Genomic DNA, 15,260 nt, shown 5'->3' with positions numbered 1-15,260 from the left:
ACCATATGATCCAGCAATCCCACTCCTTGGTATCTACCCAAAGGACAGAAGAATACTTTATCGGAAAAGTGCTTGCACATCGATGTTTATTGCAGCACTTTTCACAATTGCTAAGTCATGGAAGCAACCCAAATGCCCACAAACTGATGAATGGTTAGAAAAACTGTGGGAAATATATTCAAACTGTGGCACATATATTCAATGGAATACTATTCATCCATAGAAAACAACAAAGTCCTGGATTTTGACAGGAAGTGGATGAATATGGAAGACTTACTGCTTAGTGAAGCAAGCCATGCTATGAAAGAGAGGCATTGTATGTCCCCACTTAATATATACCATGTGTCTGCACTCTATGACTGAAACTAATTGTCTAACGGATATAGAAACGCAGTATATAGATGTAAATACTAGATATAGTGTGTGTGAAAGAGGAGGGTCTGAGGAAGGACATTTGGGAGAGGGACAGGGAGGAAAAACATTAATGGCACAGAGAGGTGTGGTATTATCTGTTGAAGATATTCGTGGTTTTATCGAAGGTGCTGGGGAGAGGTGTTCACCTGTTCAAATATCCATTTTGTAAGACAAATGATAATGTGATTGAATGTATGGGGAAAAAATTGAAATGAAAATAAATAAATAAATTTAAAAAAAAAAAAAGAATTGCTTCAGGATCTTGATCTAACTTATTTAGTATTTCCATGGAAAGCACTGTTCTGATCTGCAGCTGATCGGAGTCCAAGAATCCCGGCACCCATTGGGTGGCAAGTTTGCTCAATTTTAATTTTTCAGTCAAAACTGTATTAGCTTATAGCTGTTACCCAGGGTATTGGTTATCATTTCTATTAACTGTCAGTCATTTTCATTGATTTTTTCCACCCAAATTGACGTTGGTGGTTTGCAGTTGTAGGCATCATCTTCAACATCATCTTTTTTTTTAGAGAGGTTTTTTCACTATAGGGCACGTGCGCTCGCCAGACAGACAGAGAGAGACATAGAGACAGAAAGCAAGAAATCACCCCCCAGGGAGGATGGTCACACCGAAATCCCATTCTCCTCTCGGGATCTTGGGCACACACGCACACGTGCCCGGCGTGAGTTCTAAGCCACCAGGTCCAGGACGCGAACCGCGGTTGACTACGTGGGAATCCAGCGACATAACCATTACGCTAACTGCTGGTTCCCAACATCATCTTTTCTTTCTTTTCTTTTATTTATAATTTTAGTCAGAGGGTATATGTGCTCCCCAGAGAGACAGATGGGGGGAGGAGGTAGAGAAAGCACACCCCATGGGGGATGGTCACACTACAATCCTTTCTTCTCTATTTTGTCCCCCTTTCAGAATTTTGGGTACATGCACACACACAGGCCAAGCATGTTTTTCAAGTCACCAGGTTCGGGACTCAAACTATGCAGTCAGAGGAACGGAATTCAGTCCCCTTAAGCACCAGGCCACTGGTGGACCCAATATTGTCTCATCCTTTCTAAAAATAAGTTATTCACTCATAAACTGTTGATTTCTTTGGAGCATTGTCTCCCTAAACTCTTCATGAAATATCAATGATTTCACTATTTTCCACCAACCATCACCATAAATTTGACATTTGTTCTTGCTTCAATTTTGGCAGAACTTGTTCTGCTCTAACAGGAGCTCTTCTCAAACTGATCTTATCCTTTTTAGTGATGTAAACGATATCATTCAGACATGTTATTAGTACAAGTTTATTTTGGTGCAAAAACTATATTGAAATCAGTGCATAGTTTTTTCATAATATGTATTTTCCATGCACTTTTTTTAATAGCCAGAAGGCACCTGCGCCTGCCAGAGAAACAGAGGGGGTGTGGGAGGGCCAGCACTATGGGCTAGTTGTTAAGGGAGCCAAATCATACATAACCAACTACATGGTTCAAATCTGGACTTGGCTTGAAAAATAAGTCAGGCACGTGTGTGTGTGTGCTCAAAATCCATGCTTCATGATAGGGTACTTCTCTCTCTCCCTCTCACAAGTACACACACGCTTTGGCAGGAAGAAGAGGGGAAAAAACAGCGAGAGAGGAAAAATTACCCTGCAATAGGATACAGTCACCCCACCATCCCTTCTCCATCCTGTTAGGATTTGCATATGCACAGACATGGATCTGCTGTGTTTTCCAAGGCACCTGGATGGGATTTAGTCATGTAGACTCCAGCTCTCTTAACCACTAGGCTATAGGACTGGCCCTTCAATGAACTTTTTGAAGACCCCGCACGTGTCAACAAAAAGTCCCAGAGCATTAACCATTATTAGTATACATAATACCAGATGATCTGTGGATTGAAGATGATTAAAGACTTGATCGAGAGACCAGCAGGGAGCATGGTAGTTACAGTGTTAGACTCCCTACATGTCCAATAGCAATTTGAGTCCCAGACCTGGCAGCTTGCTTTCTCACGTTCCCTTTTTCATGCTCTCTCTCTTTCTCTCTCTCACTACTTCTCTCTGGTGAGTGCATGTGCCTTATAGCAAATTAAAAGATGCTAATAATAATAAAAAATAAAATTAAATAAATAATTCTTATTCTTAAAAAAAAAAAAAAAAAAAACAGAAAAACTTGCTTGTAAATCTGCCAAACAAAAGAACTACACAGGGCTGTTAAGAAAAGTAAAAATTCCTGATTCCTGGGCCAGCAGGTGGCCTGACAGTTAGGACACTGGACTCCCACATAGCTGACCACATTTCAAGTCCCAGACAAAGCAGCTTGCTTTCCTCACTTTCTCACTGAATCTGGTGGCTTGAAAAACATGCTGGGTGCATATACATAGATGTCCAAAATCTCAAAAGTAAGGAGAAATATAGAAGAGACTGTGTTTGACTATCCCCTATTTGAGGGTGCTTTCTCCTCCTCTCTCTCTCATGTGCACACATACATAAACTTGCTCTTATTTAATGAGAGGAATCAAAAGAAACACTGTCACAGTGGAAAAAGACTCTCTCTCTCTCTCTCTCTCTCTCTCTCTCTCTGGTCAAATTAGAAAATAATAAATAAAATTAAATAAATAATTCTTTGAAAAAGATTCCAGTGCATTACCAAAAACTCCTGTATGTTGACATATATATATAAGTATATATATATATATACACACACACACACACATATATATACACACACACACGCACTTTTTCTTTAAAGAAATTTTTGCTATAGCACACATGCATTCACAAGAGAGACAGACAAAGTGAGAAATCACTCTCTGGGGTATGGCCATGCCACAATCCCTTCTCCTCCATTCTTGGGCACACAAGCCTGGCCTGAGTTTCAAGCCTCCGGGTCTGAGACTCAAACCGCAGTTGACCATGTAGAGTCCAGCATCTTAACAACCATGATTGTTGGCCCCAACATATAAAATCTTAGTATATATTGGGCCTTCTGAAAAGTCGTGATGCATTTTTGCATAGAAAAAGAGAAAAATATGCCATGACTTTTTCTACAACCCAACATATGAGTTGCAATAGTGTTTTTCAAAAAGAGATTAACAATGAATTTTGCTTTACTTGGAGGTCAGTTGCCAGTTTTTCATCACTGCAAAATGTTTTAAGATAATTTGCTTCACACAAATGTCAGCAATTAGTACACGCCCTCAATAAAGAAAGGAATAAATACCCAAAGAATCCTACTGTGAGGATACCTTAAGTCCCAGAACATTAACGACCATTAATACATATAAAACAGATCAACTGTAGGTTGAAATGATTAAAGATTTTTTTTCCATCATTTTGTTTTGTTTTGTTTTGTTTTTACATAAACCCTTGTGTCCAGGGCTGACTCAATAGATTGCAGCGAGGGAGTTGCTCTGCTGCACAGGAAGCCCCGACCAGAAGCAGGTCGTCTACTCATAGTTTAGCACCTGGTTTCCCCACAAACGTCGGGCCATGACGGGCAAGGGAGCGGCTCCCTTTCCTGCAGCATCCCAACTCCCAGGAAATGATTAAAGGTTTGTTTGTAATTCTGCCAAACAAAAAACCCACTCAGGGCTATTAGAAAAGTATCCCAGTCTTATCACATACTCCTGCATATAGACATATAAAATATTAGTTTATATTTATGAGTTGGAATGCAGTTTTTTAAAGATAGCACATGCCACTAAATCTCATTTTCTCTTTCTCATATGTAAATACACACACATAAATTGTGCTAAAACACTGAAAGTACACAGCCAGTTGCTAACAGTTAACAAAACGTTATCACATTGTGATACTTGTAGTTATTTGTAACAGAACAGATCAAACCTACACCCTCGAATTGAATCACCTGCTAATTAATCCTACACAATGAAATGGGTGTTAAGCAGTGTGAGGAACCTTAACAATCAAGGAAATTCTTGGGTTTCCCCTTAAGGAAGGGTGAAGTATCTGCAAAGTGCAAACATTTACAAGTGTGCTACATATCACTGACCTCTACTAATGGCAATAAAACTGAAGAAAATTGTGGACGCTGCATAATAAAGAGCTAAAATAGCACTGCATCAATATTTAATTAGTAGTGGAGCCAAATCATCTAACTACTATGAACTTAAACTCAACTGCTCAAATTAAGACTTAACTACTTCTGCTCTTGTGTTTATTACCCAAGCCAATTGCCATAGAATCCTGTTACAACAGCTTAGGACCAGAAGCGTTCAGATTTTGGATTTTTTTTAAATTTTGGAATACTTGCACATACATAACAAGATATCTAAACATGAAATTCATTTATATTTCATATATACATTATACACACAGTTTGGGGGTAATTTTATACAATACTTTTGCACTGCAGCCTTTTAACAGCAACCTGTCACTTGAGATCAAGTGTGGCATTCTCTACTTGTAGCATCATGTTGACACTCAAAAAGTTTCAGATTTGGGGGCAACTGGTAGCATACTGGTTAAGTCACTAGACTCTCCACGTGACTGACACAGTTTGAGTCTTGGACCTGGAATCTCAAAACTCAAACTGGGCATGTGTGTATGCATGGCCAAAATCCTGAGAGTAGAGTATAGCAGAAGGGACTACAGCATGGCCATCCCCTTCTGGAGGTGATTTCTCACCTTCTCTCTCTCCCTCTGTGTTTCTCCAGGGAGAACACACACCCGCTAACAAAAAAAAATTTTTCAACCCAAAAATAGTTTTAGAATTGTGAGCATTTCAGATTTTAGATTAGGACTGTTTAACCTGTATTGGTGTCCCCACATACTTACCTGTGTAACAAGAGGCTCCAAGAGCCTTTCGACTGCCAGAGTCCTGATCTCTAGACTTTTGGGGTCCCATTTGAAGTTTATGTTGCCTGTGTGAACTGCAGTCATTTCTGAAAGAGAAACCAAAAGCCAAAGTCAGTCAAATATCAAACACAAACATGAAAACATGTAACACATCCTCTCCTATTTGAGGACTGACATGGAGAAAGCTACATTCACTACAAGATGAAAACAGAACTACCCTGTACATGAGGGCCTAGGAACTCTTAGAACCCCTTATACTTAACAGTTCCATGTTTACAAACACTAAGGGTACTACAGTAGGGCGTTCTCAAACACACAGAACATTTCCCTTTGGGCTTCTCTGGCACCACAATGTTTTTGCGTCCTGTTTTTCCACCCCAACTTTAGAAGCTACATGAAAAGCTAAAGTGAATGAAGGTTTATTTTAAAAGAAATTTCTTCAGAAACTAATAGAGAAGGTCCTGATATTTTTTACTCTAAATTTCTGCCACAGTATTATACCTATAAAGTATACCTCGCTTCATTTTTTGATGGATTCTTAGAGAACATTTTGTCTTATTCCATTAAAACATAATGCTTAAGTCTGCTGCCCTCTGCACCTACAGCTATTATCACTCATAGCCAGAAGGAATTTCAACTTCCGCTTAGTCAAATATCAGCATTATCAGTGTCAAGAAAAACTTCCATAACAGAGAGGCTTTAAACTGGGGGTTGGGGGAGTGCCAAAGAAAATAACAATAGTTAGTTTGCTTCTAAAAATAGAGCCTTCTATATTAAAGAAAAATAAAAAAGATAAGAAAGGCATGTCCTTTTGGTAAACACTAACGTCAACTTCCCAGACAATAAACTATCTGTATAAATTTAAAACTTTAAAGATTCATTTTTATGACACAGAAATTCTACTTGTAGAGTGTTTTCTCCTTGAAAAGTTAAGATGCATATAAAAATTTGGACAATGATGCTCACAATAGCAATGCACACAAATATTAAAAACAATAAGCTCTCTAAATTTTAAACAACAAATTGCTGAATAAATTGTGAAACAATCATACAAGGGGACACTGTACTATTCTCAAACAAACATTATTTTGGCTAGGCACTGCAGATATAAAGTCAGATCCCACACTGTCAACCAGCGTTCAAATTCCAGCCCTGGCAGCTTAAAAAAGCACACCGCACACATGAATGCCCCAAATCCTGATGTGATGGAGAAATGGAGGAACAAGGGTTATGGTATGGACAAGCCCTGGAGAAGGATGCTCTCTCTCTCTCTAGTGGCATGTGCCTTCTGTTGATGAAACAAAAGAAAAGGGAACCAAGTGCTCCTACTGGCCATATTTAGGACAAGTTGCATCTCAAAAAGGGTAGTAGCTACAAACTGCCTATAACTAACCGAATACCCTTATAATCACAGCAATAATCAGAAGAAAACAAACGAAACGGAGAGAGAACTTCTTTAGCATGAATGTAGAAGAGAATTAGAATAAATATTGTCATTTTGCAACTCCCACTATAATTACTGATTACGATGTGTATATATATATACACACACACACACACATGCACATGCACACATGCACACGCGCACACACACACACATATATATGAAACAATTCAAAGGATTACAAAGAAGACACATATTGAAATACAAGTTAAAAAATATATAATATTGGATCCACCAGTGGCATGGTAGTTGAGGCATATCCAACTGTGCAGTTTGAGTCCCAGACCTGGCAGCTTGAAAAAAGCCAGCAGGTGCATCAGTGTATATGCCCAAAATCTCCAAAGGAGGGAGAAACAGAAGAGAGGGATTGCACTGTGACCATTCCCCATGAGGGAAGGAGGTGCTTTGTAACTTCTCCCCTCTCTCTCTATGGCAAATGTATGTACCACCTGGCAAAATTTAAATATATGTATACATATATATAGAAAATACACACACGTATAACTTTTAAATAGAGTCCTCCCATAGCACAGTTCTTAAGGGAGCCAAATCCAACATGATGAACCATGATTCACATCCTAGCCCGAGGACTTAGTAAACATGCCAGACACCTGTGCGTGCCTGCCCAGGATCCTGAAGAGATGGATAAGTGGAGGAAGAAGGAATGTGGCATGACTCCAACCCATTTAAGGGTGCTTTTCTTCTTTCCTTATCTCTCCCCCACCCCCAGCTACTTGCAGGCATCCTGTGGCAAAATACATATATTTTACAAATAACAAATTTGTAAGTCATATATATGTGCTTTTTAAAAAACTATTATTTAATTTTATTATCTTTTTTTGTAATTTGCTATAGGGCATGTGCACTCACCAGAGAAATGACAAGTGGGGACGAGATGAGGAAGAAAGCTACCAGGTTTGAGATTCGAACTGGGAAAATGTCCAAAATATTAGGTCACTGGGAAAGTCATGACATGTTTTTCTATGCAAAAATACATCATGACTTTCTTGATAACCCAATACATATTACTGAGTATGGAAAAGTGATTTCTAACAATCTGAAATATAACCACAAGGGTGGACAAAAGTACCTGGGTGTATACATCAAAATATTAACAATGATAGCATCTCTAAGGGTCAGAAACAACACATTATGGGTATTATTAACAGTCTTCTGTTCACTCAACTGTATTTTCTGATTCTATAAAATTACAAAGGTATTTTTAAAACCTTATATCCATAATTAATAAGAGCAGAATTTTATTCTATAAGATGTGAGGACAAAAGAATTAAAAGGCATGCCTTTACCTCTTCAGTACTTATTTCCTTATTTATAAAAAAGGCTACCAATTGGGCGTGGTGGCACCCACCCTATGGCAAAAAGGCTACCAATCACTTCTTCAGAGGCTTTTGTAAAGATTAAATCAGAAAGAACAGATTACAATCCACTGAATTATGTTAAGTCTGTGCTAATATGAATAAAGGAAGAGGAAAAGTTCCTCCATAACAAAAAAGGCAAGAAATAAATGAAGGGGAACTAACTTATTTCAAAACATCAATGTTAAGGAACTATCTTAATAATCATTGATTCAGGTAAGAACCGTCAAAGAATGCTAAATGAGGAGATGGAAGTTTACAGAGAAACTGAATATTCACACAGTGTCATAGTAGCTCCTGACAGATTATTTATAATAAAGGGAAAGAACAGTAACTCTACCATCTAGAAACCTGACAGACAGCACTTTAGCCAAGTAATCAAAATTAATATACCCAATAAGGGACAAACTGACATGTATCTCCTGATACAATCCACTGAGAAGGATATAATACCACATCTGTAGTATTTCTTCCCAAAATGATATAATCTCAACCTAGTTATAAGGAAACAAGACAAATTCAAAGTGAGGGAAAATCTAAAAATAACTGGTTGTAGTTTTAAAAATGTCAAAGCCAAGAAAAACAAACATAGATTGAGAAAGTCTTCCAAAATAAAGGAGGATAAAGAAACATGACAACTTAATACAGTGTATTTATAGTACAGAAAAAAATAAAATTGTAGGAGGAAAAAATGAGACAACAGATAAAATGTGAATATGGATTCTGAATTAAATTAAGAGTACTGTATCAGTCAAATTTTCAAATTTTCATCATTATATTGTGGCTATCCAAGTATCAAAAACTTCTAGACACTAGAGATATGAGTGACAAAAGGAATTCAGACTTGCACAATCTGGTAATGCAAGATGCCTTTTTTTCAGGAAATTTGTTTCCTTGCAGGTGAGCAAATTTGCTGTCTAAACTCACATTATGTCAGGACTATACTTTGGTTTTTAAAGGTTATTTGTCCACTAAACTGATCAACCCAAGTCAGTAAACCTTATGAGGAGTGCTCTAGATTGCTAAAGGGCTGATGACAGTTCAAGTAAATGTCATCAAATGTCACAGATATGACATTTCAGAAGAAATTATTTGCCCCATGGATCCAGTGTATCCTAGCAGACCATAAACAATGCATCAACACAAATAAAACAGAAAACCTTACTGGACTGTAGAGGGAAGGAGCCAAGAAGAAACTTAGTAGAGTAAGTTGCAAATGGACATTTAGGTATGTATGGTCACATCAATACAAATAAAACAGAAAACCTTACAGGACTTACAGGGAAGGAGCCAAGAGGAAACTTAGTAAAGCAAGTTGCAAATGGGAACCAGCAGTTAGCGTAATGGCTATGTCACTGGACTCCCACGTAGTCGACCGAGGTTCGCGTCCCAGACCCGGTGGCTTAGAACTCACGCCAGGTGTGTGTGCGTGCGTGCCCAAGATCCCGGGAGGAGAATGGAATAGAAGTGATTGTGGCGTGACCATCCTCCCTAGGGGATGATTTCTTGCTTTCTGTCTCTATGTCTGTCTCTGTGTCTGGCAAGTGCATGTGCCCTAGAGCAAAAACCTCTCCAAAAAAAAAAAGCAAGTTGCAAATGGACATTTAGGTATGCATGGTCATATTTCTGTTTAATTATTTTGCAAGTATAACAACTTACCTCTCCTACCCCCCCCCCAAAAAAAAACTATTTTTCTTGAAATAAAATGCCTTCTTGGTCTTTTGTTGTCCTAATTTTTATACTTTCAAGTACAAAATAATTGTATTTAACTTTAAAAAAGGCAAAATATAAGATAATAATGAGTTTACACATGACATGTGGCCTCTCCAGGTTGGGAGTGAAGGGTGAGACAAGGAGAGACCACTATGAGAGGTCATTACTGAAAAATCTGAACGCTTAAGGTTCAGTTACCCATCAACTACAAGCAATCTTTATCATATAGACCCAGGGTTACCAGATCATTTGATTTTGTAAGAGAAGTCAGAAATGTGGATTTTTACATGAACTTTCTCAATTTTGATGTTGGCAATATCCAAAAAATTTTACTACTGTGCAAGACAACACATCTGGGTATTAAGTTTGCCCAACTGGTCACCATCTTTGCAACCTCTGAACAAGAATTTCCCCTAAAATCTCTTCTAATTTTCAGAACTCCATATCCTCTGAAGAAATGTCTTTGATGGGCCAGTAGGCAGCATGGTGGTTAAGCTGCTGGATTCCCACAAGGTTGACTATGGTTCAAGTCCTGGACCTGGCAACTTACTTTCTCACTTTCTCCCTCTCTGGTCAAATTAAAAAAATAATAATAAATAAAACTAAATAAACAATTCTTTAAAAAAATAAATAAATGTCTTTGAAGAGGTCTCCTTCTTCCCCCATAAATACTTGCCAGATTCAGGACCCAGCTAAAAAGTTAAAGCAATGGACTCAATCATTCACTCACATTGAGAAACTTGACATATACTGACACTTGAAAATTGAGAACTCATTCAGTGTGTTTTCAAGACTTTCAATAATCATGATGGAAGCAGACTGCCTTGTGGAGTATCTTTAATCAAAAGCCCTGCCAAGAGTGACACCGAACATTATTAAACTACATTATGGAGCCAAGTTATGCTCTTGGTGACCCCAATCCTAAAAGGATTTCAAAAAATAAAAGCGGAGAACTTTAAATCTAAAGAGAATGTGTTCTACTGGACAGAACACCAGTCTTTGGTATACCAACTTTGTACCTAACTTGTTCTCTGACCTTGGGCAAATCACTTCACCCTTCCAGATTCTCAATTTCCTCAAAGATAAAATGAAAGAGATTGAATGTGATAACTTCAAGTCCTTTCAGTCTTTAAATTCTAGTACCCTTTTCATTTGGTATCTCTCAAGAGCCTCTGAATTGTTCTACTAAACTAAATTAATTTTTTCTCAGCTTAGCATGTGGTCTTCCGTGCTATATTTTAAGTTTAAGGATGATAACTATGTTTATGCTTTTTTATATCCCTTAAGTTGCTGGCAAAGTGCTTTATACAGGACAAACACAGTATTAGCTGAACTGAATTTATGAAACCTGATTTGAAAATATTTACAAGCCTACCAACACACATAGCTCTTGCCTTAATCTTAGTCATATCTTCTGGTACTCTACAATTAATGGTATTATTCAGAGTAGCTTAACAAATAACTTTTAAACTCTTGGCAGTTTCTAGCTTTCCAATTAACTTACAGAGCACTCTTTCACAAGATCTATTACAAAACCTACTAGAGCTAGCCAACTTTAATGAATTACAACAACCTTAGGTTTTTCCAGGAGAGATCATGCTTAGTGGAACTAAATAAAAAGTTAAACTGTAGTTATTCAGTCTTCATTACCTTATAAATGGCAATCCTGGCTATAAAGCAAAAGTTCACTATAAATTCAGAAAGGAGCAAAGATGCAGTCTTTGACTAGCAATCTTTACGATGGAAAGACAAATGGAGAAGTAACAAGGAGAAAACAAAAGCACAGTTCCATCAGAACGCAGGAGGCTGATGGTTGGCAAACTGCCTCATTTGTGCAAAAAGCTACACACCTTCTCAAAAGACATTAAACATTCATTTACAACAGAATGGCCACATCATTCTTAAAATGTGTCTGTTCCAAAGCTTTAGACTATTCTACTTATTCTACCATACTACTCAATGCCAATTTTTTTTAAGAGCAAGGTTAAGTTAATGAAATGTTAGGATGACTCATTTAAATGTAAATTGGGAAATTTAGAAATTAAAAGTACACGAAACAACGGTAACTGTCACACTGCACAAGATATAGGTAGGTAATGGATTACTCAATGCTGTCATAGGTATGCCAGGATGCATCTGCATTAAACAGAGTTAACCTAGCTATTAGAACCTCAACTTTCAAATCTGGTAACTCTTAAAAAAATATATATATATATATGTGTGTGTGTGTGTGTGTGTGTGGTGTGTGTGTGTGTGTGTGTGTGTGTGTGTGTGTATATATATCCCATATAAATTAAGATTCAGTCTGGGGGTCAGCAGGAGGCATGGTGGTTAAGGGTGCTGGACTCCCACATGGCCAACCTGGGTTCAAGTCCCAGAACTGGTGGCTTGCTTTCTCACATTCCCTCTCTCTCTTTCTCTATCTTGCCCTTCCCTGGTCAAATTTACATAAACAAACAAAACAAAGTTAAATAAAATAATTTTTTTAAAAAAGACTCAATCTGAAAGCCAAATCTTGTCTACTTGACTAAATTCACAAGCCTGTCACCTTCCTCTAACTGCAAACCAGCTGGGGAATGAGGGGAAGGGCAAGAAAATGAGTATAAAAATGCAGATGGAAGGCCAACAGGTGGCATGGTAGTTAAGGTGCTGGATTCCCACATGGTCCACCACGGTTCAAGTTCTGGACCCAGCAGCTTGAAAATCACGTGGGGACATGGGCATGTGTGCCCAAATTCACAAGAGGAGAAGGGAGTGCAGCGTGGACATCTCCCCAGAGGGTAAGTTCTCATCCCTCTCGCTGAATGTCTCTCTCTCTCTCTCCTCTCTAGCAAGTACATGTTCCCTATGACAAAAAACTAAAAAAATGCAGATTGAGGGCTAGATGGTAGCACAGCAATAAAACACAAAGCTCTGCAAGGCTGACCTAGGAAGGATTTGGGTTTATATCTAGAGACATACGGAGTATGTATGTGCCCATAATCCAGAGCTAGCTCAAGCTGGAGTACTGTCAGGGGAGCTGTCTCTGTCTCTTTTCTTTCTCTAGCATGCATATACTCATAGAAGAAATAAACTTAAAAACAAACACAGATGGACCAAATAGACAGAAAGAAAACTTGTTTTCCCCAAAATACAATCTCTATTTCCAATCACAATCACATCATTTTCCAAAAAAAATTCTTATCTTGGTCAAACCTGACAGCCAAAATTTAACTGGAGTGTTTCCAATCTACCACAGAGCAGCTGTTAAATAAGCCACTCCATCACTGGTATAAGATCAACCCATCATATATATTTTATGTCAAGTACTTATATGGCCTATAGAAGTTGTCACTCTTCTTCCTAGCATACAGACCTACAAGGAAAAAAAAAAAAAAAAAAACTCAGCTAAATCTGTTTAAAAAATAACAACTAGTGGGGCCAGCAGGTAGTGAGGAGGTAAAGGCACTGGCCCACTACTGTTTGAGTACTGGACCCAGCAGTTTGAAAAATCACACTGGGTGCATGTGCATGCATGTTCAAAACCTCAAGAGGAGAAGAGACTACAGAGTGGACATCCCCACTGGGTGTGTGTGTGTGTGTGTGTGTGTGTGTGTGTGTGATTTCTCACTTTCCCTTGCGTATGCGTGCTCTCTCTCTCTCTTTCTCTTTCTCTTTCTCGTGAGTGCACATGCCCTACAGCAAAAACTAACAAGCTCTATGGCCTGTTGGTTAAGGTAGCAGGATCCCACATGGCCAACAGGGCACACAGTTCATGTCCAGACTCAGCAGCTTGAGTGCATGTGTGTGCATGCCCAAAAATCCCAAAAGAAGGGAGAAAAGGAGAAGAGATTGTGGTGTGACCATTTCCCACTGTCTGTCTCTCTATGCCAAGGACATGAGCCCTCTAGCAAAAAATAAACACTTTAAATCACTCATTTTGTTCCTTTTATTTTCCTTTTTTCCCCATTATTCATGACAGTGTGCACATGAGAGTGAATGAGTACAAGAAGGATAAAGGATGAACACCTTCCAACTGACTCTTTTCTCCCAGTTCTCCATTCCCCAGGATCTCAGGTACTCACGGCACATGCCCAGTATGATTCAGGTTGACCAGGCTGGGATTCAAACTGGTGTCACCATGGTTTCTCTTGCCGAGTCTTTTAACAGTGCACTGTGGAAAAAGTCCTTCCTATTTTCTTTAGGGTACCAAAGGCAAAGAGGAAACACAAGGAAGAGCTGAATGAAAGAACTGCCATGCCACAAGCATCAGGAGGCACAATGACTACAAAAAGCACCATGTAAAAGACAAAAAAAAAAAAAAAACTAAAAAGATGGTCAGTCAACAAATATTCAGCAAATGTTTGAGAGCTGCCTCCTTACAGGTACTATTCCAAACAGCTGAACAAGACAAAAAAGGACCCTGACTTCGTGAAACTTACACTGGAGTTACAAAATAAATAAGAAAACAAAGAGGCCAGCAGGTGGTTAAGTGATTAGGGCACTAGATTCCCACATAGTTGATGGCAGTTCAAGTCCCAGACCTGGCAGCTTGCTTTCTCGCTGTCCTTCTCTCTCTCTCTCTCTCTCTCTCTCTCTCTCTTGCTCGCTCGCTCGCTCTCTCTCTCGTGAGTGCTCATGCCCTGTAGCAAATTAAAAATAATTACTATTTTGGAACCAGCAGTTAGCGTAATGGCTATGTCGCTGGACTCCCACGTAGTCGACCGCGGTTCGTGTCCCGGACCCGGTGGCTTAAAACTCACGCCGGGCACGTGTGCGTGCGTGCTCAAGATCCCGAGAGGAGAATGGAGGAGAAGGGACTGCGGCGTGACCATCCCCCCTGGGGGGGTGATTTCTCGCTTTCTGTCTCTATGTCTCTCTCTGTCTGTCTGGCGAGCGCATGCGCCCTATAGTGAAAATCTCTCCAAACAAAAAAATAAATAAATAAATAAATAAAATAATTACTATTTTAATAATTATAAATAAATAATTCTTTAAAAAAAGACAGTATATGTGAAAAAAAAAAAATTAAGACAATGGCAGTGGAATTAAGTAGGCACTTTAGAGGCATTTTCTGTCTTGATAATATCTGAGCTGAAATCTGAAAGTCAAAAAACCCTAACTGGGCTGGCGTGTGGCACAGTGCTTAGGGAAGCTGGATCCTAAATGGCCAAATAGCACAGTTCAAGTCTTGAACTCACAGACTGGAAAATCCCAAAAAGAGGAAGAAATGGAAAAGAGACTGTGGCTAGAGGGGGGGTTCTCTCTTTCCCTCTTGTGTTTCTTTCTGGCAAGTGCCGCGCATACCCTCTGGCAAAATTTTTTTTAAGTCAAGTAACTATCTGGGAGAAGAGCATTCCAGGCAGAGATAACACAATGAGGCTTAAAGGACTTTTTGAAGAGAAGACCACTGTGACTGAAGCAGAGCAGGAGAGGAGGTGAAAGACTGAGTAACAGAAGAAACAAAAGCCAGCTCTGGAAGTGAAGTAAGAGTCTGCTGTATGGACA

General features: G+C 38.9%; 1 protein-coding gene across 1 annotated transcript in view; it reads right to left on the bottom strand.

Moving 5' to 3' along the window:
• CTNNA1 (catenin alpha 1) overlaps window positions 1–5,326 on the bottom strand; it is a 159,656-nt gene extending 154,330 nt beyond the window's left edge. The window contains exon 1 of the mRNA XM_014584765.1: window positions 5,220–5,326. Coding sequence (XP_014440251.1) covers window positions 5,220–5,324 — 105 coding nt within the window. The 5' untranslated portion in view covers window positions 5,325–5,326. The remainder of the gene's footprint in view (window positions 1–5,219) is intronic.
• Between the last annotated feature and the right edge of the window lie 9,934 nt (window positions 5,327–15,260).

The sequence above is a fragment of the Tupaia chinensis genome, unplaced genomic scaffold, assembly GCF_000334495.1.
Source record: "Tupaia chinensis unplaced genomic scaffold, TupChi_1.0 Scaffold147608_1, whole genome shotgun sequence".
Classification (NCBI taxonomy): Eukaryota; Metazoa; Chordata; class Mammalia; order Scandentia; family Tupaiidae; genus Tupaia; species Tupaia belangeri.
Note: the sequence above shows the minus strand (reverse complement) of the source record. Positions and strands in the feature narration are given on the sequence as shown.